Source organism: Spironucleus salmonicida, chromosome 3 (assembly GCF_000497125.1).
Source record: "Spironucleus salmonicida strain ATCC 50377 chromosome 3, whole genome shotgun sequence".
Classification (NCBI taxonomy): domain Eukaryota; phylum Fornicata; order Diplomonadida; family Hexamitidae; genus Spironucleus; species Spironucleus salmonicida.
The window spans coordinates 91,531-115,067 of record NC_090598.1 but is presented as its reverse complement, the minus strand read 5'-3'; the positions used below and the strand labels follow the sequence as shown (position 1 = coordinate 115,067).

Genomic DNA, 23,537 nt, shown 5'->3' with positions numbered 1-23,537 from the left:
ATTTTATCATAGTAATTATAAGTATCAATTAAAATAGCTAAGTATCAGTCTAAATTAATATATATCAAATAAAATATTATCTATACTATTTGTAATAATATATAATTATTATACAAGTAATATATATTATACAAATTTTCAATGCAGGTGAAGACTGATGTGTTTATTAACACTTTATTTTAAATTCACCCTAAAACAAACTTAAACATTGATAACTTACCCTCTATATCATATCTTATTTAGTAAGCTGCTGAAGCTTGCCCATCTAAAAAGTTCACAATCAGTGCTTGGAACTAAATTGCTGTTTAATTTTGTGGACTGAAAGAAGAAGAAGCTTTAGCATTATTCTAACTTTATGAAGAATTAAAAGGAAACTTTGTAGTTTTCTTATTTTGCATACTATTCAAATCAACCGTATCTTCAAGAAGACAAAAAATATTATCGGAAGACTCTTTAGTTTAGTAAAATCAAACTTTTGAAGGCTTATTATAAACATATCTCCTGACTTATTTTGATGTCCTACTGGCATCTCTTGGTACTGAATTTGTCGAAAAACTTGACCTATCTCAGCTCCCATTCAAGCCTTAATACACAACTGACCTTCAAGCCTTCCTAGAAATATCCGATCCAGTAAAACTTAACCTTCAAAAAGCGTAAAATTTATTATAAGCGTCCTCTATTTTAGTCTCAAGCTTCTCGGAAATTACTTCCCAAACTTCTAATTACTCAAACCTTCAAAAGCGTGCATTCGCTATTAATTGTGTAACCAACACTCATGTCAAAATTTTTAACACACAAAACTCTATTTTCTATGTTTTTAACGCCTAGCAAATCACAATCGCTAACTGCAAGAATATCAAAATTTACGCACCCGCAACCAAGTTTTTGAGTATCAGCAGCAGTAAAAATGGTATCATTTCCACGAACTGCAAGTTCCTAAAAATTCAAAAATGCGACGATTTGAAGATCTTCGCAAACGCTAGTCATTACTGTATTTAAGATTCCGTGAGCCTTAAATGCGCTCCCAATAACATCATCGAAAAAGAGATGAAAACTATACTCAAAAAGGCAAATTTAGACGAGTTTCTTGTCAATTCCTGGCAGCAGTTCAAGATGAATGGGCCACTTGGCTACGGCTTTTTAGCAGAAATCCAGCCAATCCAAGACTTTGTCACGCATGTTATTCCATTCCATGATCAGAAAAACGCAAAATTCGAGTTTCAGCTCCACGCGCCTTTTAGCACAAGCCTGGAGGATAGGGTGAAGAAAATTTCGCAGATTCAAGACCGAATTACGAGTCTATAGGGTGATGCGAAAGTGCAATTCGAGAGCGAATGTAAAATCCAGCTCGGCGACTGGCTGAAGAACAACAACATGATCGGTGAGATCGGTGAGCTTTGCCAGTGCGAGATTGTTGATGTCTGAGAGTGATCGAAAAATTATTCATTTAGTGTAAATTTTGCTAATTTAGATCGAATTTTAACCTATTTTATCCTGTAAGAATAACAAAAGTTATGTTATTTCTTGCATTGATCCGCTAACTGTGAGTATATTTTTGTCGGGGAATTGAGGTTCCTAATACTCAGAAACTAGATCTTCTGCCTCTGATTAAATTAATAAATCTTGTTTGTTTTCCTCTTATTGGCCACAGTTTTAAGACTAGGATGGTTACAAAGTTTGCTAAATTTCCTGGGGATCCGTAACAATGGTTGATTTTTAAACAGGCTCAGTTATCGGTTAATTTTCTTAAACAATAAATTATAAATTTAATTCTGCTTAGTCCATATAATTTACTGGCTAAGGTGGTACTTTTTAATTTTTGATTAAGTTAATAAGATATATTTATTCATAATATTGGTCATACCAAAATGGACCAGAAAATTCTCCAAATAGTAATTACTGCTCAGATAATTTGGATTTAGCTTCGATATGGTAAAAAATTATAGATCTATTATTCATAAGTTTAATAATTTGCAAAACTATTTCTGGATTAGCGATAGGATTCTTTATATTTTTATTTAACGGAGAATATCGTTTTTCATTGACTATTTTTGGGAAAACTTCACTGAAATATTAATGTATTAATTTAGAACCTACTCCAATTCTCAAATTTTGTATATTTTCATTAAGTAGTGCGGAAATTATCCCAAATAAATACATTCTATTGAGCTGAGAATTATAGTATCTCCTCTGTAAAATATATGAACCCGATCGTACATGATACCCTGATTTGTCGGCGATTATTTGAATATCCTCATAAATAACATCTTATTCCAAATTGGAAAACGTGGCATGTTAAAATATATTTATATTTTATTAGTAATATAAGAATGTTTCGTCTTTCAATACTCTCGAGGGTAGCTAAGCAGTAAGAGACTAATATGGGCAAATAAATTCAAAAGTTAAAGGTAATTAGTCTGTCATTAATTATAAAAATTTATTTAATATATAATATTAAAACTAAAAAGAATTTTTGAAATATAGAAAACTATTAGAGCTATATAAAATATTACATATATACCTATAATGAGTATACTAGATATGGGAATAAAAGCACTCTTCAATCTTCAATCAAGTATTGACGAAAATAGATAGATGAATAAAAAAATGTTGATGTTTTTTATTGATATCGACATAATACAATATATTTATATTGAAAATATTTATATCTCATAAATTAGCTAAATACGGCATGTTTCACTTTATTTGATCAAGCTATTTATGATATTTTTAATTAATAATAATTAGTATATAACTTATTTATCTATTATTTAGAAATGAAAATTATGTAATATCTCCTAATACAGTAAACCGCTGTTGTATGATAACAGATGTCTTATATTATATTTCTTCTCATACTTTATGAATCATAATTGAAACGTAAACGTTTTTAAAGTAAAATTTTAATGATATCATGATTATTTATACAATATCAATATACTATAAACATAAGACTCGCATATATATTAGTATAACAATATCATTTTATGACTATTGCTAAGAATCAATTCCTTTAATATGATTTATCAAATATTCTAGTAATCAGCAATCAAGCTGAGGAGACCCAAGATGATTCCACCGGTCATAGCGGCAACTGGGATGTATCTGTTGAGTTCCCTGACCATTTCCTGGTCGCGCTTGAACCCGGGTATGATCCACTTTGAGGCCTTAAGGTTCTGAGCAACGTCCTTAGCGGACTCCCCTGAAAAGTTAACCCACATCTTGGCAGCGAAGCCGGAGATTGTTACCACGATAACAGCGTGAAGCAGGGTATGTATGGGGTGGAATATGGCAGATCTAAAAGAATACGGAGGGGCTAAAATCCATGCAAGGCCGCCTACGGGGTAAGGGCTACCCGGGTTTTATTCATTCTCCTGCCACTTGCCTAAAATGCCAGTGACAAAATTATTGCCTAATTTTCTCCAAACAGCCTAGGATATCATAAACACATTTTGAGTGACGGTTGATATGATCATCATGGGCGTTGATGAGGCATAAAGGAGCTTGATGGGGTAGGACTGCTGCATCTGGTCGCCAGCTTGCTCGTGAACAATCTTGATATTTTTCCTAATTCCTTAAAGGTACACAACAACGAAAAATATTACCAGGGTGGAGATGACATCTACCAAGTTGGGAAGGCCATGGCGTATAAAGGCAAGCTTCACGGCCTCGAGTTTGTTGCCTCTGTTTACAATCATGTAGATCGCTGCAGGAATTGCACCCTCGATCTCAGTGCCGTAGCCTCTGTCAATTTTCATGAACGAAAATGTTTTCCAAATGATGGACTCACAAGTCTAGGCAGTGGTGAAAAGTGACTAACCGGACCCGACGCCCCAACCCTACTCCATCATGTGGTCCAGCATCTACAAGATAATAGAAGCACCAGACAACTGGAGCACGATTGCGATGGCATTGAAGGCGCCCAGTTCGGCAAAGTTACCATACATACCAGTGAAGACATACAAAACGGCCTGACCGATAGTGAAAGCGGCGCCAACGAGAGATTAAAATGTACTATAATATTAAAAATATTAAATTAGCAATTCAATTCATTTTAAATAATAAACTATTACCAATACTCGCATGGTTTAAAACTAATTTTGAAGATATATTACTGAAAGTATCATATAAATAACTAAATTATTATAACTTTTCTTATTAGTGATATTAGCTATTCATAAACTTATCTAAATACATTATATTTGAATAATTATTTTTATAATTTAAGTGTATGCGTTTAAAGTGGTCTATTTATTATTTAAGAGCATAATATATTGCGATTTAATAAAAGTATACTAAAAGCAGATTGTTAGATTTTAATCGCTAATAATATTTTTTAATAGGTAAGGAATAAATTATTTATGACACAATTACTATTCTGAAAATAAAAATGTAGCTCACAATTTACCTGACACTAAGTAAAAATATAATTTGATAACAATGTATCTTTTTCTTCGTATTCTTATAGATGATAATGCTAATTAATATATAAAAATATACTCATTATTATTCTTCTTCAATACCTGATTATTCATCACTACAACATAGATAATTGGTAGGTAATTGACATGTAACAAATCCAGTATAAGGGTCAACGTAAGTATCACAGTGAATCATTATGAAGGAAATGCATTTGTATAATTTTACATGAATAATAATATATATAGGTATGATTATAATTACTAACTTTTGTATAGTTACTTGGTTACTAAATGAATGTTTTATAATGATATTAATATATTCTATTGTATACTTTTTGAATATTTATTAAAATTTATGTTAATAAGTATATATAATTTACTCTAAATATAATTACGTATATTATGTGTTAAATTCTATTTAATGATAAATTGTATAGTTTTTACAAGTGATTATTAATATGATAGAAAAAAGTATAAATATATTGATAATACTGTTGGTCTTAAAAAATAAAATCAGTCTATGAAATATTTTATTAAAAATTAAAGCAATAACTAGTTTTCTAAGTGAATTAAAATTTAGTGATAAATTGACTTTATACTCTCTTTCATAATAAAAATAATATTATTTTAGTATTTTTTTAAATGTCACTGTAATCTTAGTTAACTAAGTTTCTGCTAGAATTAAGTAGATTGAATAAGGAGACATTTTTAAGCATCTAATTTATCATTTTGTAATTTGTTAATTCGTTTTTTCATTTCTTTATATTTTATTTCATATTAATCAAATTATTTTTTCATAGCTAGGATATAACTTTAGGCATTTAAAGTCGTAGAGTAAATTCCTTAAATAAGATCTTAATTATTTTATGATTAAACTTTAATAAATTCTAATAAATCAAAAATTACTTACTATTCTATTCTCTTTTGCGAATCACTTATATCATTATTTTACTTCAATTACTATGCTAATTAGATTATTTTTTAATTTTCATTAAATTAACTTAAAGTTTAATCTTAATATTCTTAAATTCGTTCATCATTAATAAGGTTGATATTTTTTAGTCTATTAATTTCTTATTTTTAGCGTAATATAAGTTATTTTTATCTTTTAATTTGCTATACTAAACTAGAATCTTCTTTATTTATAGGTTCCTATACTGATGATATATCTAGAAAATTCATTGATTGAATAGGCTATAAGCTGTTCTATGAAGTTACAGAATTCAGAAAATTAAGGGAACTTTTCGAAGATTCTAAGAAATCTAAATCTGAAGAGCTCATTTTTTAATTTTTGCTGAATTTTTATATGTTATTATTTTATATATTAAATTTTATATTTATCATATTTATTAATGGATTAAATCGGTATATTTATAAATGATCTGTGGAACATTTTAGATTAAATACAGAATGATGATCCTTAATTATCAGTGTTATAGAAACTTAATATTAAGATTGGCGAATTTACTGATTTTATTAGTGTTATAAGTTCAAAATAACCAAAGAGCTATAAAACTTTCATGAATACACATCCAAACCCAATAGCTATTTCGTAGTTAGTTAGATAGTTGTTATCAATAGATTATTAATCTACTTCAATATTAATTGCAAATTTAATACAAAAATTTTCTTTCAAAGATTCTATGTTTTTGACGTAGTTAAAGATGAATGGAGGCCAGTATCTACTATCTAGACATATAATTAAATATAAATAGAATTAATCTATCTATATTAGTTGCCTAGAATAATTATCTACAGGAGACATTTCGAGCTTATTATTAAAAGCTATTTTTTATCATTTTTCTTAATTTAAGTGTAATTTAGTAGCAGTATTTGTAAATAATAAAGTAAATCCAATTTTTGTTTAAATATTTATTAGTATTGCATTATAATCAGACAATTTTACAGATATAGTGTATATTATACATGCTATATCATGGCTTATTTAATCTCCATTATATGTAGATTATGTATCTTTAGGAAAAGTTGTATAGAATTTAGCATAATTAATTAAATAAGATAATTCTTTAAAAACAGAAAATAAAAATATTACTATAGCTAATATTAGTTTAGAGGGATTAAAATTTGAATTAGTTACATAATAAAAACGTGTGAAGATTGCTAAAATTAATATTACTAATAAGAAAGATGAAATTAAAGAGTTATAATAAGATATTATTAAATAGTAACCGAATTTAGTAAGTTAGAGAGAAGTATTATAAATACTTAAAGAAAAATTTATTGAACTATAAAAAACAATGAACAAACAAGAACACAATCAGGCAAAAAAGTCACCTTAGTAGCTCATTTAGATAGAGAATTATGAAAAACATTAATAATAGTTAAGAACATCAGAAACAAAAGTTAATGACCTTAATGTTCAGATTAGCAATTTAGAAAAAAGATAGTCACAAAAAGAAAAAGAGTTAACAGTATTATTTCAGATTGAAAAATAGTGTTAGTAAGAAGTTTAGAGTATAGAAAATAAAATTAATTAGTTTTTAGGATTATCTCCTTAGTTAGTATCTAGTTAAGAATTAAAAAAAGAGCAGAAGATAGATATATCTTTGACATTAGATAATACACCTATTCTTTAGTTTAGTCAAGCATTTTTATCTTTTTTGATTAAATTACCTGAAGGTCTTTAATTTTTTACTTAACGTGTAGAATTAGGTTAAAATTTTTGTATTATGTTGTCTTCATTAAACAAGTCCACATAATTAATAGCATGCATAAACTTTATTTCGGATGCTTTATTGTTAGAAAATAATTCTAGAAAGAATATTTATTCACTATTAAATTGTGGAAACTTAATAGAAGTAGATCATATTAGATTGGATAATTATGGAAACAGTATATTTTATCCACTTATTTCGGGATTATTAGATTAGTAATTTAATAGTAGCTAGACGCAAACTCTTACATATATTTATATGTACTTAGATGGGTTAGAAAGGATTTAATATTAGAAGCTTATTCCTACTTCATTTATAGGAAACAAATATGGATAAAATTTATCAATTTCTTATATGACAAATTTGATATATAGGCTACTTGAAATAGGATTTTTTGAGGCTGTTATTTATTAAATATGCAAAAGATCAAGTATTTAAGTTATCTCAGCGTTTCTTTATATTTTATCAGAGTTTTTAAATATTTGTAAAACTCACGTTCCTATTGTATATGATTATTATCGACATAAAATATTCATTCCAGTTAATTCTTATTCAAATTAATATTCGTAAAATAGTTTACTAATTTCTAAGACAAAAACATTAGTTGCGGAGGTTAATGAGTCTACGTGTCATGATTATCTAATAGAGGAGGAAAAATATTCAAGATTTATCACATAAAAGTCTGAATTATAGAATAATCTGCTGTTTTCAACAGATCCTTAGTTGACTGAACTTAATATTTGGGATTATTAAGATGAACCTATTAAATGGAATTGGGAGCAAATTAATATTATTATCAATCATCACATGTCTTCTGTTTTCATTTAAAGTAATACTAAGTTATTAGAGTTTTTAATTTAATTTATAGATGGTACTATAGAACTTTAAATTGATAATATAAAATCGAATAAAAATTATCTATTTGCCTTTTTACCACCCTTACCAGATTTAAAAGAGAACTATGATTATTAAGCTTTTAATGATCTTCTTAAAAATTCAATTAAATATACTTCATTACTTTCCTTGCCTATTTGTAATTAAACTGCAAGAATTGGCTAAATTTGTTTAAATTTTTTGAGTAAGTTAATACAGTATTAAAGTGGTATTATCATGATTAAAAGTAGTAAGATATTTCATCTCATAGTGGAACATTTAACATTTACTTTGAATGAATAATAATATAATAGGTAACATATTGCAATAATATCATCAATTTTAGGAGTGCTTTCGTTATCATATGAATGTTGTTAAGTTATGGATGATTTTTAAATAATTGATATATTATATGAACTTCAAATTAAGCAAATACATCCATCATTAATTTCATTTTTGATAATAAGTCTTTCACCTTCTTGTTAAAGTGCTAAGGAATAAAAGTCAACAACCTGCATTTGTGGCAAAAATTGTTTAAGAAAATATTCAGAAAATGATAAAGTAAAGGTAGCAATTTAAGGATTCTTACAGTCACATGATGTTAGAATTAGATATTAAAGTGTCAATCGCTTAGCTTAATAATTTAGAAAAAGATAGTATTTTCTTAATTTGTCAAAACCAATTTGTAGTTGCCTGTGTTTTAACTGCTCTAATATCTAACATTAATCTATGCTAATATCAAAAGAAGACGAGAAATGGGCATTATATTGCTTAGTACCAATGATTAATGATATATAGCCCGAGATAGCTGTGGCATGTTTATGTATTATTGAAGAATTAGTTTCAATTGAAGACGTAGATATATTTGTTGATAATCAGATTAATTTAGATAATTGGAAAAATTTAGGATAGTATTTAAGAGTTAAAATAATGTAATCAGAAAAAGGATGCAAATTTTTAGGAGTAAATACAATATTATCTAGTCTTAATTAGTAATGGATTTATCGATGGGTACATAATTTAGAATATAAATAGTTTTTATCTCTTACACGGTAATTATCTTCGTCAATTAAAGATTCGAATTACGATAAAATTATTAGAAACTCAGATTATTCTTCTGATATATATTACACTACATAAGATCAATTTGCTTATGATTTTCTATGTTTACCACATAATAATTCTTGTGGTAGGGTTGTTTTATAGCTTCCAGAATCATTAGATGACATTCCAGAAATCGTCAGAAAAGATTTTTGGTAGAACAGGACAGTTTAAATTCAAAACTAATCATTTTCTTCATGTTAGTCATATGCTAGAGGATCAGTTTTAGTTAGTTTAAGCCTTCATGAATTTGGGCGGAATTTGATTTTATAAAGTGGACTTGTAGCTGAAATTTAGCAAAAATTATACTCAGAAGATTATGAAAGATATTCTTTTAGAGGTAATTTATGGGCTTTTGCTTTAATTTGTGGAATAGAAGAAGGAAGATTACTGTTTAATGATTTTGACTAAATATTTTCAAAAATCCTATAATTATCAGTTTACTGTAAATTTGAAAAAACAAGATTTACTGCTTAATAAGCTTTACAAGTACTAATAACTAATAAGTATGCATAAAATTTAATGCATGAAAAAAATTTTACATTTAATTTAATTAAGTTACGTGATGAAGTATTTTCATGTGTTAATTTGCCATCAGAAACTATTAATACTGTATATAATGGAATCAAACGTGTGTAGACTAATCTGTTCAAATTAAATAATTAGGAAATAAATATATAAAGTAATATTAATTTTGTTGCTTCAAATAATTAATATTACTCACAGCCTATACCTGTGTATTATAAATTCAAAGAAGAGAGTGGCACAGTATTTTAAAATTAAATTGAAACAAACTTATTAGGAATTAGTTTGGTTCCTAATTTTACTGAATTACTACTATAAAATTAAAGAATAGATAAAAGAAACAAATTCTCAGAAGAAATAGAAAAATTTAGATTATAATTTTAGTTATAATAATCTATTTAACCTTAAATAGATGATTAGTTAAAATAATGTTTGAAATTAATATTAGTTGATAATATAATAGATGCAGAGGCCGGTATTTAGCAGCTTAGATATCAATATCAGAAAGACTTTAGAGCAGAGATATATTTTTATTAAATTTTATAAGATTAAGATTGTAAATTTTCTATTATTAAAGAAGTAAATGATATTTTTGGTAATATTTCCCCATAAATAATTGATTATTTAGTGGAAGTAGAAAATTCTTGGAAATGAGTGATTTAACAATTATCATTTGAATGCAGTAGATATACTTTCTTTTATATTACCTAAAATACCTTAATTCCATATATTTCGATGCCTCATTATGTTCAGACTCTCTTCTAAATTGAATGTATCATTATTGACTTCTACTACTTCAAACTAATTCGAAATAAAAATTTTACAATCTTAAAGCTGTCTTATTATCAACTCTTTTTTTAAACGCTCAAAAGTTGTCTGATTTAATATGAGATTACGTATATGCATTATTGCAAACGGTGATATTGCTAGACCTATAAATGTACACATCCATGTTTAAATTAGAAAAGAAGCATAGTAATGCCATATTTATGTAAATTATAACTAAAGTTTAAGCTATTAAAATATAAAATAGTTCCAAATTCCAATTCCTATATTAACTAAAGCTGTAGATGTCAAAAATATAGTGAACCAAAAATGGTTACCGGCACCAACACACGAACCGACCCATGCGCAATGATGATCAAACTTAGCAACATTTTTATCACATAATTTGCAGTATCTTTAGCGATTTTCCAATTTATAATATATAAGATCAGATTTGAAGACTTTATTTGTCTTAAAAGTACGGAAGAGAAGAATAGTATATGATAATGGTTAAATAATGTAAAAAATGATTATGAATATTTTCTGAATAGATGTTAAATTAGGAGGGACTAAAGAGATAATTTTAAACAGACTAATCTTAATTTATTTAGTTTATGTCAATAATTCTTTGTGGACGAATATTGATGAAATAACAATTCCATATAAGAAAATAACATAGGGAACAATAGATTTAGAATTAAATGATAGGATGATTGAATGTAGTAGTTTTATATTTCTAATATATGAGTCATAAAATTTACGTTTAGAACTACTGACATCACTGGATAGACATAATGATAACATTGATAATGAGAAGAAAATAACAAAAAAGACAAAGAAAAATGAGAAAAAAAATATTGATTTCATTACGAATTTACATTCTAAATATATAAAATAATATTAATATTTACTAATTTTTTAAAAATACTATATAATTATTATATATTATAGTAATTTGGATATTAAATGATTAAGTTTGCTGAATATATAAATGATTTTAAACATGAAAATTAACGAATAAAAGCTGTCAGAAAATTAGTTATACTTATGAAAAAGTAGTAAATGGATTTATTTTAAGATAAAAGAAATGCATTATTAGAATAATTTTAGATATTTATAATTTAACTTATTGATAACTAATATTTATGGTAAAATTTAGCTGCTTTAAATATACTGGAAAATATTATTAACAATGCGCCTATTTATTTACCAATACATTTTTTAGAAAAGTAAATTATTTCACTTTGTTTTAATAAATCAACATGTCAATAAGCATCAAAGCTTGTATTATTATTATAAAAAAATGAAGATAGCTCAAATATATTATAAACTACATGGTATGAAGTTGATAGTAAAATATCATAGAAATAGTTTAAACCTTAAATATGTATTATGCTGTCTAATATTGCAGTTACAAATATCGAAAAGGCGTAAGGGTATATTAAACATGTATATGAATCAGAGGAAATTTAAGCATTTGTAGCTTTACTCAAGATTGATATTGGTTATGAGTATTTGATTAACGTATTGCCAAAAGGACATTCAGTTGATATATTAAAGTAGTTATTAGAATAAGGAGATATATAGGAGCCTAGTAGTTAATTTATTTTATACTATCCTAAAATATTGCAACTTATTTTAGATAAACCTAAATATCCAATAGTTTTTTCATTAATGTCTACCCATTGTAGGGATGTTTTTATATTATCTTTACCTAAAATAATGAGTTATTTATTAACAAATCATTCTTTAGTAGAAATAGCTAATATTATTTAGAATGTTGGGTAATAACATATATCTACTTATTTTAAATAGATATGGAATGAAATTTCTCAATAAAATTTTTCTGAAGATGCATTAATATGTATAAAAATCCTAGCAAAAGAGTGTAGTACGTTAGTTCATGCAAATAGACAAATTATTTCGTAAAAGATATTTTAACAGTAGTTATCAGAATATTCTATAAATGCAATTTAGTATCTAAATTTATAGGAACTTAATTATTAATTATTATAGACAATTGCTGTTGAGCTCACTGGGATTGCTTTATTTGATATTAACTATGATTTTACAGGAAAATATACATAGAATTCTATTCTATGCTTGCAATCATTAATATAGTTTGATTTTGATTGGCTTAATTTAACAGATTTTTGTACTGATTATATTACTCGATATTTAACACATAGCAGTTCAAAAGTTAGATGCGCAGCTGGCTCAGTTATCCTTAAACATATCTAAAATTCAAATAATTAGGTGGTCAATATGGCTTTAACATAAGTAATAATAACAATAGTTTCAGATGTATAAAAATAAGTTAGATATGAACTTAGCAAGTAATTGCTTAATAACTCTAAATTTGATGATTATTTAGCTTTATAAGAAAATATTGAGATTTTATTTGTTTCTGTTTCTGATTAAGAGTTTAGTGTTCGTCATAATATATTTGAAGTAATAGGAAGGATATCTTCCTTAAATCCTACTTTTGTTTTACCAAAAATTAGAGAAATTTTTTTGAGTTAAGTATTTGAATTAAATCAGAAATAGTTAGATTTAGAATAGCGTAAACAAGCATTATCATTAATGCTTACATTAGTAAATTCATGCTATGTTTAATTAATACCATATTTTGCATCTGCAATTGATTCTATTTTTAATGTATTCATCTTAGATAGAGACCAGGAAATAATTTTAGCACTATAAATTTTATAGCAGATGTTTATTTGTAATGAAATATATATTCATTTACCAAAGGCAGTCAATATTATTTATCTATAAATTTGTTCTAAAAATAAAAGTATTGTACAGCTTAGTTTGTTGTGCTTATAGAATATAGTTTATAATACTGGAGTATCTGTAGTTCCGTATACTATTAATGACAATTTATTCAAAAAATTAGTTTAGTTAATTTTAACCGACGAAGAATTAAAAGAGTCCGCTGCAAAAACTCTAGTAATATTGGGAGTTATTAATAAATAATTCATATATAAGATACCAGAAGAACTTAGTTTTATTGTAAAGAAAACAGAGAAAGTATCTGAAATTATATCCCATGGTGCAGCAGTTTTTGATATCATAACTGATACTGTTATTGATAAAAATGAGATTGTTAAACTTAATATTGTTGGTTAAACTTAAATTAAAGATAATGATTTACTGACTCATATATTTTAGCTATTAATTGGAATTATTAAAGAAGAGTCTAATTATAAAAACTAGTTATAGGCAGTTATTTTAATTAGAAAAATACTTAAAAAACCAGATATTTCAACGAATCTTATACAAGAAGCATTGACCTAAATTATAAATTTAGTTTAAAATTCAGATAACACTGAGTTTTAGGATTCCTTATTATAGGAGTTGATAATAATTGTACATTTTCTTGAGAATGGTATAAAAATATTTGCTAGACAATTATTTAGTTTTACTTATAGTATTATGTTATAAGATTAGTTACTAAGTAAGGCATTCATCTTAATGGAGGAGTTATCTAAAAGGCTTCCTTAAGATGATTTTATTGAAAATAATACCGCACTTATTGAAAAATTATTATATCTATATACGTAAGAAATTATAGATATAGATTTAGTTATTTCTAGTTATAATTTAATTATAGTATTATTGCCTCATTTAAAATCATAGTTAAAATTAATTATACCATAGTTATTTGTATTAACTAATCACAAATCGTAAGATTTTTAAATTGCTACATTGGATGTAATTGGACGTATATTTGCTTATATCAAAATTAATAATGTTTCAAGTTTAACTGTTTAGTCATTAATTTTATTAATGAAATCATCGTATTACTAGTTTTAATAAAGTTTTCCAAATTAATAGAATTCATTTTCAAATAACCCTGTAGGGATGAAAGCATTTGAGACTTTATAAATATTTGCATGTTCAACTGGTAAAAAGTTTAAAATTTTTATTCCTATTATTAATGATGTTATGATGGAATGTTAATATTATAGTTATGTATTTAATGCAATTTTATCATTATACCTTAATAATATATTAATTGATCAATATTTGGCTGTTTAGTTTATTACTGAATATTATAGTAAAACAATGATAACTGATAATTATGTAGCAAATGTATTACATTCTAATGTAAATATTGTGGTTAATAAAGATTACCAAACAGAATAAATAGTTGAGTAATTTTTATCATCATAAACATCAAATATTGTTACACCAATACCTCCATCTACCTCTGGTTATGACTAGTTATAATTATAAATAGAATAAGTAGAAGTTGTTAATAACATACCTAAAAAAGTTTGGGTTTGCGAAGATATTTTAGACGAAATGCAATGGAGATAATGGATTCAAAATTTCAACCTAGCATTGATATCACATAGTCCAGTACCAATTATTAGAGATTGTTATGAGTTAGCCACAAATTCAGTTTAGTTTGCGAAATCCTTATTAAATTATTCATTTTTCAGCTTTATTACTGACAATAATATGGTGAATGAACTAAGGAGTACAGCAAGTTAAACATTAAAATCAGTTTTCCAATCCTCTACTATTCCGTAGGATATATAGTTATTATTTTTAGATTTAATGGAGTTTTTAGAACACCAATAGATTTAAATTTCATATTTATTGGATCATAATATTTCACTATCTAAAGTATCAGACAGATGCTGTGCGTATGCTAGATCTTTGAGATATAGGGAATAAGAATCATTAACCAAATAATTAAACACAGATATTCTCATGTAAATAAATTAGTAACTAGGTTATTTAGATTCAATTAATGGATTGGTAATAGTATAGTAGTAAGATCTTATATTAAGAGGTTTATTGGCTATTCGATTTATTTTTGATGAATAAATAAAATTTGTAAAAGATGCGTCTTTTTAGCCATATTTTAATCAAGAAAATTTTGAATTAAATTTCAAGGAAAAGTTAGATCAATATCTTTAAAATTTATCTGATATAAACATCTAGAACGCTGCAATTGAAGATATATTTGTTTCAGCAGGAATATTTAGTTAAATTGAGGATGTTAATGTAGTTAGTATATTTTAACAACTACTATTTTAATATAAAGAATAACTAGGCTAAATTTAATAACATTTATAGTTTGATGTATATAATTTTACTTTAGAATTAATTTAAACATATTTTAATATGTTTGCTTTGGGTATTGATTTGAAACCTAAATTATATGAGTATAAAAAAGAGTATGAATTAGCAATCTTAAAGTATGATTAATAAATCACAACTCTTTATACATTAATCTAAAGAAGAGATTTTTCTAAGTTAAAAGAATAAATACGATAATATTAGTTGCTTTAAATTTAAAAAATATAATGTTATTACAATTCAGGGTTTTATGAGCTAGTGTTAGAAGAAGCTAATAAATATAAATAGATTGATTTCCCTATTGACTAGCAACTGTAAATATAATTTTTAACATAATTTTAATAATAAGTTGCATTAATTTGTGCATAAGCAGCTTATGAATTATAAAACATATAATAACTTAACGACTGGTTATTATTAGTTGGGGAAGACCAGCGTAATATATTATAAATATTACAATTCCTAAAGAATGAAGAATTTACAGAGGCTTAGTCAATAATTAATATTTAATTTAAGTAGCTTTTAAGTTTAGTATAATCTGCATTATCTGAAAGTTATTAGAGAGCATATCCGATTCTATTATAATTGTAAGATATTTGTTTATTAGAGGAGGTTTTATACTTCAAATCCCATAATGATAAATCATCTCATTTACAATTGCTTAAACTTAAATAGATTTGGGATATTCGAATTGAAAACTCATCGTAAACATAAAATACGATTAAAATTAGATAATTAATATTATTGCCGTAAAAGGACGAAGTCATATATTTAACGTTTGCTGATCTTTGTTTAAAAGAGAAAAAACTGCATCTCGCATTAAAATAATACCAATTATTGTAAAAATCGTCGTCGGTTACATTTAATAATAAAATTTAATTTAACTTATTAAAGTATAAATGGGATAATAATATGGACATTAGTATTATTTAAGATTAGTTAAACGATTTACTAGAATAGGTAGATAATGATAAAATACTTAAGTCTGATGTTTGCATTGAAAAATCCAGATGGATTATAAAGGAGTAAGCATCAATGAATTCAATAAATGTTGATATTTTAACAGAATTGAAAGTTATATTATAATAATCTATTTAAAATAATCAATCTAATGTTGATGATAATGGTATTAGTCAACAAGCTCCATAAAGTCCTGAAGATAGTGTTACTACTGTTATTAGATTAGAGTCTCTTCGACTTTTAGAAAAGGCAGCTGTGTTAAATGCAAATAATATTTAAATTTAAACAGAATTAGGCAATTTAGCATTTTCTTATATAGAATTATATTAAGAGGAAAAAGATTATTTAATTAAAACAGCTTTCCGTGCATTTTTCGTTTGTATAAGGGCTAATTAGTTCATTATAGCATCTATACTTAAAATTATTTAGATTTGGTCTCAAAATTAAGAGGCATTATGTTAAATATTTTTAGAAGAGATGCAGTCTATAGACATTAAGACTTTTATTCATGCTGTTCCATAATTGCTTTCTAAAAAGAATAATACAATATATTCTATTCTTAAAGATTTAGCTCTTGCATAGCCGTAATTTATGGCATTCCCACTTTAAGTAGCGACAAAGCGAATAGATGTCAATTACTAATCTATTGCATATTCTATATTAGAAGAAGTTAGAAGACAACATCCATTGATTGTTACTTAGATGATAGAATTTTAGAAAGAGCTCAACAAAGTTGCAATTCTTTGGCCAGAAATGGCGTATGATTCTATAAATGCGGCTGTATTAGCATATAATAGCAATAAAAAATAAATGTAGTTTTATAATTCAATATCACAAATTCATTCAGAAATAACGTAAAATAAGAGTTCATAAAGTGAAAAATTATTCCAAGACTAGTTTTTAAGTATATTTTTAGATTCATTTACAAAATTAAAGCAAGGAATTAAAACATCATAAATTTAATTGGTGGAGTCAGCAAAATAGTAGCTAATAGAGCTTGTTCATCAACTTAATCTATCTCTTAATCTGACATCAATTGAGTTGGAATTTGCATCACCATATTTATTTTAGTTAAGAAATTCAATTATTCCTTTACCAGGGTAAGATAGTGAATAATTAACCGTGCTTAGAATGTTACCACGCATGAATGTAATGCGAAGCAAATAAAGGCCTCGCAAGATGGCTTTAGTTGGATCTGATGGCGAAATATATGCATATTTATTAAAGGGCAGAGAAGACTTACGTTTAGATGAAAGAGTTATGTAATTATTTAAACTAAACAATGCTCTTATGAATGATGATCATTAATGTTCGATAAGATAACTTAAGATATTAAGATATCCAGTGACGCCGTTAGGAAGAACAAGTGGAATGTTATTTTGGGTTCCCAAAACAGAAACCTTACATGATATGATTAAGTAATAGCGTTAACTACATAATGTATAGGAAATGACAGAAGACATTAATTTTAAATAAAGAGCGGCCCCTTATTCAAACTGTTCACTTTTATAAAAAATAGAATGTTATAAAAATGTTATGGAAGTTGCTTCATCATAAGATCTGAGACAAGCTATTTGGGATGACTCGTCATCTGCAGAAGATTGGTTACTAAGACGAACCGCATTTGCTTCAACATTGGCTGTTATGAGTGGAGTAGGTCATATTTTAGGACTGGGTGATAGACACCCTTAAAATATTATGGTTACAAAGAGCTCAGGACATGTTTTACATATAGATTTTGGTGACTGCTTTGAAGCAGCTATGATGAGATAAAAATTGCCAGAAAAAGTTCCCTTCAGATTAACAAAAATGTTAATCAACGCATTGGAGGCTAACGGAATTAATGGCCATTTCTTTACTTGTTTTAGATTATCAATGTCAGTTTTTAGAAAAGAAAAATTGGCTATTATGGCTATTTTTGAAACATTTAGAGAAGACCCTCTTGTTCGTGAAGATGATTTAACGCCTGATGTTTTTATAAATAGGATAAAAGTCAAGCTAGAGGGAAGAGAGTTTGACACAACCCAAATATTATCAGTTAACTAATAAGTAAATTATCTGATAAAGTCAGCAACTAACGTTGAAAATTTGTGCTAGAGTTATGTAGGATGGTGTCCATTTTGGTGAGGATTTAAAATATTATTTTGTTTATTATAATAAATTTACCATTTCTTCTCCATTCAAAAAATGGATGAATTGGTACTATCCATAATATTAGACTAAACAAAATAATTTTTGGACTTACCAGACTATTTATACGTGGTTAATTAATATTTATAAAAATTTAATCTAAAGTTAAAGAGTACTAGTAATTTTATTTAACCTTCAGATAAAAGATTTTAACTTTAGTAATAAACAAAAAAATAAGCACTTGAACTAATTAATTAAGAAGAACTGCCTTTTATACCACCTCCTGATATCAAAAAATAATTTTTATCATTTCTAGTTGAATATAAAAATGAATTTTATTAGATGGAAACATTAATACAAAGTTTAGAATAGCGTAATGCATTTAATTTTTATTAAACATAGTTATAATTAGTAAAAGATATATATTTATAGGCAAATATTGCCTTTTAACGAGGATTACTTCTAGAAGAGTAAGTTGAAAAATATTAAAAATTCGTAGAAGACCATTTCAGCGAACTAGAAATTAGTATTATTAGTACAAATAAGACAATATTTAAGATTGTTAAGTGAGCTAATTTTTATTAATAAAGGTTTATTTTATATTTGATTTACCATAGAAAATAAAAAGTAATATTTTAGCTACAAATTTATTAAATTGTAAACTTGGTTAACTTAATTTTAGGAGATAATATATTATTGATCAGTTTACATTATAATCTTAAACATATTACTTATTTTAATATATGACTATATATTATTTTATAATATCATCATTTGTCTCACTTAACAATTATGATTATAGAGAACTCAATATTTAATAATTTATTAAAAATAGTTGTAAAACATATTTTTTGAAAATAAATAGTTATGAGTAAAGTATAGTGATAATTAATATTATATATCTGATGATCCGTATCATTATTCATTATTTTTAAACAATGAGTGATTATACGCATTACTTTTAGATTAAAAAACTCAATTCGCATTATAATAATTATCTAAAGACTTTAATGCTTTAACCAAATGTTCTGACCTAAGTCTTGCTTGAGGATCTGTTTCACAACATTTTATAACAATAGCCTTAAGTTATATAGGCAAGTTCATTTTACTTATCTCATCACTTTTGATTCCGAAATATTAGTCCCTTATAATATCAGGATCAGTACATTGGCGAAATAGTTCTAATATCATAAGTCCAAACATAAAAATATCAACTTATTCATTATAAACACTATCATTAATAAGAATTTCAGGAGCCATTAAAAGTGGAGTTCCAACGGTAGTATATCTACTCGTTGTACGATCTAATTCAGTTTTTTCTAAATCAAGAGTAAGTTTTCTTGCCAATCCGAAGTCAGAAATTTTTGTTTACACTTAACTTATATCTCTATTAATTTTTTTCTTTAATAATACGTTTTGAATCTTTAAATCCCGATGGACCATCTAATTTTAATGCATAAAATATAGTCCTAATGCTGATTAATAAAGTATCCGCACACGAATTTCATCTGTTATAAAGTCGAGTATTTCGGATATAGCCCCACCGGAACAAAGCTCCATTACAATATAAAACTTATCATCCTTTTAGTACCACCCATAGATTTTAGCTATGTTAGGATGAGATAGTTAGTTAAAGTATAATTCTCGTTCCATCATTTCAGGAGTTTAAGAAGAATTCATAATTTTGATTGCTACACTTTTATTTTTATATACACCTTCATATACTTCAGAATAGAATCCTGACCCCAATAGTTATTTAATGGTTATTAATTCTGGGACTAATTATGTGCATACTTAAGACGAAAGCATTTGTTTATTAAAATGATACCATATTGTGTTATTAATATATATATTTGTATATACTTATTGAAACATATAGATAATGAATAAAATCTCAATCTGTTTTAAGCATAGAATCTTTTTTATTCTTAGCCTATGTTCTTTTTGCAGTCTTCCTAGTTTCTCTAGCTTCTAATTAGTCTGATATCTATTTTTCTTTGTGTTCAATTTGATCAAGTTTCACACTACGTTTTTCTGTTTCCTTCTTGATGGCAATTTCTGCTATTTTCTTTAATACTTCTGACTCAGATTTTAATTTTTTATTAATCATATTCGATAGTACTCTAGTTTTTTAAAGAGGTTGTGTTGTGAATTTCCCTTTTGATTTAGATTCTATGATTGCTGGTTTAACAACTGCGGGTATACCTGTCCTAGTAGCATTATCATCTGCTAACATTTCAGATTAAACCAAGGTTGAAGGATTATCATGATATTTAACTTCTTTCATAGGTATTTTAGATTCATCAATTGTAACTTTATATGTAATATTATAAAGTTGGCCTGTATGTTTGGTTTGAACAGATTCAGGAAGTAATGTACAATACTCAGGAATTTTCATCGTTGTTAAAAAATGCTTAGAAAACTTAGGAGTCTAAATTGTGATTTCCCTATCATTTATAGCAACTTCAATGAATTTTTCTTAACACTATGGTAAATTGCAATTAATAATCAAAAGCTTACAGAAATCATTTACTTTTAGCGAATGCTATGGAACAAAAGTTCGTTTCATTTAAAAGAAGCGGGAATAGAAGAGGTATTATATTTATTATATAATGAACTAAATATATAAGTATTTCATTAAATGGAGTAATCCTTGGAATCAAATATTCTTAAAGACATTGAATTAACGCAGCAAATAATTAAAAATTCTCAGCTACACATTGATTAGCCCTTAATTTAGCTTAATTTACTAAAATACGACTAGCAACAGCGAGAATCCCGTATTAAAATCTTATAGAATGAAGTCTAAACTCTACGTTTTCAATTAAAACAATATCCTACCTATACGTTACAAAATGCTAATGTGCAAGCCTCTGAAAATGAGTTAGAAATTTAAGAAATTTCACGCCAAATCGACCTGTTAATCAATTCAATTTTAGATAAAATTGATCGAGTAAAATCATGTTTGTGATGTAATTTTTCACTTAATTTAGTTTATAATTTCTCTCAAATTTTGCTACTTAAAATGGGCCATTGCGGCACCTTTAATAAGGTCGATTGAGTCGGCGAATGTGATTTAGTTGTTAAGTTAAAGAATTCCAGGGAGCTCAAAATTTAGTATAAAATTTGTCTGTATACTAGAAATGGTATCTAAGGTATTCCAAATGATGTTTTCATTATTGATAGGGTGAAAATTCAGGAAGTTATGTTTGCTTGTTTCTGTAATATTGATTGTTATTGTTTACTATACTTATATAATTTTTTAGAGAACTTAATTTAGAGCATCATACTTGGCTATTTCAGAATATGTCATCGTTACTAGATAAAACTAATTTTTCGTCATATTCGTTAATACAAAATCAATATATAATAAGAGAAATAAATATAATGGAAGATGAGTTATTCATGTTAAATTTGACTTTTGCTCAATCACTGATTAAGCTAAGCAATACTTAGCTTTAATTTACTACTAATAAATATATATTTACTCTTACAATACCTTAAAATTTTCCATCATCATATTTACATATAGTAGCAATTCCACCAATAGAAAATTTATTTGTAAATTCCCCATCTATTTTAACAATTTTAATAACTTTATTAGTTAAATATGATTTAGTTTATGAAAAATAACCACAAAAGTAGCTTGAAATAATGGATACACATGCGCATTTTCTCCCTTCTCATTTTGAGAAATTTTCATTAAATTTTAATCATACTTTATAGAATTTTAATTCAAAAATTGTTATAATAGCTACCAATCCTACAGAATGGTCGGTTGCTTTAGAGTTAGCGAATTAAAATAAATAACTATATTTCACAGTTGGTATTCATCCATACTTTGTCATTAAAAATATAGCAGAATTAGATCAAAATTGTATTTTATTGCGTCAATTTATTGAAGAAAATATTAAAAACACAAAATTAGTTGCTATAGGAGAATCAGGTATAAGTGTAGAAGAACATTAAATAACTGAATTTAAGGCTTAAAAGAGATCTTTATTAGTACATTGTGAACTAAGTAAAAAATATGGAAAATGTTTAATCACGCATTGTCATAAAGAATCATAGTAAAGATCAGTATTATAAATTGTTAAATAATTTAAAATTAAGGGAATAAGCCATGGATTTGGGGGGACTATGGAACAAGCGTAACAATTGAATGATATGGGATGGAAAGGTTCGATGAATTCTTTTAGCAGTGCAAAAAAAATTGCCAGTATTATTAAACATGTAGGATACAAGTTCATATTGTTAGAAACCGACTCTCCTTACGGAGCTGTAATAGGTGGACCTGAACAGGTGGTTGAAATCGCAACAAGACTAAGTTAAGCTTTAGATATAAGTTTGTCTGAGTTAGTTGAAAAATGTAATTAGAATGCAAAAGATATTTATAAATATCAGTGATATTTTCATTTTTTCATTTGTAGGTTGATTTTATTTCCTTTTATAAACCACAAAATTGTATCTATGATAAGGCCGAGGAAACCACATACAACAGTTGCAGTCGCTGTGTAAGTAGGAGATTTTTACCTAGATATAGAAGTAAACCAACCGAAACATGATAGTGTGAAAGTAGTTAAACACACATCTAATATAGAAAAATGTACTGGGATAATTTTTTCCTATTTTTTAATCTAAAAAGTACCAGGTTCATATTTTTCAGAGATCTCACCAAGACTTTAACTATATATCATGTTTTTCATCAGTTTTAACGCATCATCAGTACCTTATGGCATAACTCCATCATCCACTATTACATCTTTATTTGATTTAATAAAATTAGTATAGTCAATATTAAGTTTTTCTAAAATATCAATTGGTATACGAGTTGCTTGCTAAGATGTATAAATTACAATATTTTATTTAAATTTACTTGGAGGCAAATTTTGACACTTTATCTAGATAATTCCTAACAGTTCATCGTTTAGTGAAATATATTTCATTTTCAATATTTAATAATAATTGAATAATATTATGGTATTCCCAT

At 26.2% G+C, this 23,537-nt stretch overlaps 14 protein-coding genes across 14 annotated transcripts; 6 read left to right on the top strand and 8 right to left on the bottom strand. All coding sequences in view use genetic code 6, as the record gives it.

Moving 5' to 3' along the window:
- Nucleotides 1-141: 141 nt before the first annotated feature.
- Nucleotides 142-1,425, top strand: SS50377_22284 (Tubulin binding cofactor C family protein; the record flags this gene model as incomplete). Its single annotated transcript, XM_067906174.1, has 1 exon — nucleotides 142-1,425. One exon carries the CDS (start codon nucleotides 142-144, stop codon nucleotides 1,423-1,425), a length of 1,284 nt encoding a protein of 427 aa, XP_067765442.1.
- An 18-nt stretch (nucleotides 1,426-1,443) lies between these two features.
- SS50377_22283 (uncharacterized protein) lies at nucleotides 1,444-2,424 on the bottom strand (the record flags this gene model as incomplete). Its single annotated transcript, XM_067906173.1, has 1 exon — nucleotides 1,444-2,424. One exon carries the CDS (start codon nucleotides 2,422-2,424, stop codon nucleotides 1,444-1,446), a length of 981 nt encoding a protein of 326 aa, XP_067765441.1.
- Nucleotides 2,425-3,026: 602 nt separating this feature from the next.
- On the bottom strand, nucleotides 3,027-3,947 carry SS50377_22282 (Sec61 alpha family protein; the record flags this gene model as incomplete). Its single annotated transcript, XM_067906172.1, has 1 exon — nucleotides 3,027-3,947. The coding sequence occupies one exon, from the start codon at nucleotides 3,945-3,947 to the stop codon at nucleotides 3,027-3,029; it is 921 nt and encodes a 306-aa protein (XP_067765440.1).
- Nucleotides 3,948-5,066: 1,119 nt separating this feature from the next.
- SS50377_22281 (uncharacterized protein) lies at nucleotides 5,067-5,702 on the bottom strand (the record flags this gene model as incomplete). Its single annotated transcript, XM_067906171.1, has 1 exon — nucleotides 5,067-5,702. The coding sequence occupies one exon, from the start codon at nucleotides 5,700-5,702 to the stop codon at nucleotides 5,067-5,069; it is 636 nt and encodes a 211-aa protein (XP_067765439.1).
- A 71-nt stretch (nucleotides 5,703-5,773) lies between these two features.
- On the top strand, nucleotides 5,774-10,249 carry SS50377_22280 (uncharacterized protein; the record flags this gene model as incomplete). Its single annotated transcript, XM_067906170.1, has 1 exon — nucleotides 5,774-10,249. One exon carries the CDS (start codon nucleotides 5,774-5,776, stop codon nucleotides 10,247-10,249), a length of 4,476 nt encoding a protein of 1,491 aa, XP_067765438.1.
- Nucleotides 10,250-10,264: 15 nt separating this feature from the next.
- On the bottom strand, nucleotides 10,265-11,227 carry SS50377_22279 (Palmitoyltransferase; the record flags this gene model as incomplete). Its single annotated transcript, XM_067906169.1, has 1 exon — nucleotides 10,265-11,227. The coding sequence occupies one exon, from the start codon at nucleotides 11,225-11,227 to the stop codon at nucleotides 10,265-10,267; it is 963 nt and encodes a 320-aa protein (XP_067765437.1).
- Nucleotides 11,228-11,326: 99 nt separating this feature from the next.
- On the top strand, nucleotides 11,327-18,544 carry SS50377_22278 (Kinase, PIKK; the record flags this gene model as incomplete). Its single annotated transcript, XM_067906168.1, has 1 exon — nucleotides 11,327-18,544. One exon carries the CDS (start codon nucleotides 11,327-11,329, stop codon nucleotides 18,542-18,544), a length of 7,218 nt encoding a protein of 2,405 aa, XP_067765436.1.
- Nucleotides 18,545-18,604: 60 nt separating this feature from the next.
- Nucleotides 18,605-19,117, top strand: SS50377_22277 (uncharacterized protein; the record flags this gene model as incomplete). Its single annotated transcript, XM_067906167.1, has 1 exon — nucleotides 18,605-19,117. The coding sequence occupies one exon, from the start codon at nucleotides 18,605-18,607 to the stop codon at nucleotides 19,115-19,117; it is 513 nt and encodes a 170-aa protein (XP_067765435.1).
- Nucleotides 19,118-19,522: 405 nt separating this feature from the next.
- On the bottom strand, nucleotides 19,523-20,356 carry SS50377_22276 (Kinase, TKL LISK; the record flags this gene model as incomplete). Its single annotated transcript, XM_067906166.1, has 1 exon — nucleotides 19,523-20,356. The coding sequence occupies one exon, from the start codon at nucleotides 20,354-20,356 to the stop codon at nucleotides 19,523-19,525; it is 834 nt and encodes a 277-aa protein (XP_067765434.1).
- Nucleotides 20,357-20,441: 85 nt separating this feature from the next.
- On the bottom strand, nucleotides 20,442-21,116 carry SS50377_22275 (uncharacterized protein; the record flags this gene model as incomplete). The annotated part of the gene is made up of 1 exon (XM_067906165.1): nucleotides 20,442-21,116. One exon carries the CDS (start codon nucleotides 21,114-21,116, stop codon nucleotides 20,442-20,444), a length of 675 nt encoding a protein of 224 aa, XP_067765433.1.
- A 72-nt stretch (nucleotides 21,117-21,188) lies between these two features.
- SS50377_22274 (uncharacterized protein) lies at nucleotides 21,189-21,518 on the top strand (the record flags this gene model as incomplete). Its single annotated transcript, XM_067906164.1, has 1 exon — nucleotides 21,189-21,518. The coding sequence occupies one exon, from the start codon at nucleotides 21,189-21,191 to the stop codon at nucleotides 21,516-21,518; it is 330 nt and encodes a 109-aa protein (XP_067765432.1).
- A 9-nt stretch (nucleotides 21,519-21,527) lies between these two features.
- SS50377_22273 (uncharacterized protein) lies at nucleotides 21,528-21,890 on the bottom strand (the record flags this gene model as incomplete). The annotated part of the gene is made up of 1 exon (XM_067906163.1): nucleotides 21,528-21,890. One exon carries the CDS (start codon nucleotides 21,888-21,890, stop codon nucleotides 21,528-21,530), a length of 363 nt encoding a protein of 120 aa, XP_067765431.1.
- Nucleotides 21,891-22,201: 311 nt separating this feature from the next.
- On the top strand, nucleotides 22,202-22,954 carry SS50377_22272 (Hydrolase, TatD family; the record flags this gene model as incomplete). Its single annotated transcript, XM_067906162.1, has 1 exon — nucleotides 22,202-22,954. One exon carries the CDS (start codon nucleotides 22,202-22,204, stop codon nucleotides 22,952-22,954), a length of 753 nt encoding a protein of 250 aa, XP_067765430.1.
- A 5-nt stretch (nucleotides 22,955-22,959) lies between these two features.
- Nucleotides 22,960-23,493, bottom strand: SS50377_22271 (Transmembrane domain-containing protein; the record flags this gene model as incomplete). Its single annotated transcript, XM_067906161.1, has 1 exon — nucleotides 22,960-23,493. The coding sequence occupies one exon, from the start codon at nucleotides 23,491-23,493 to the stop codon at nucleotides 22,960-22,962; it is 534 nt and encodes a 177-aa protein (XP_067765429.1).
- Nucleotides 23,494-23,537: the final 44 nt, after the last annotated feature.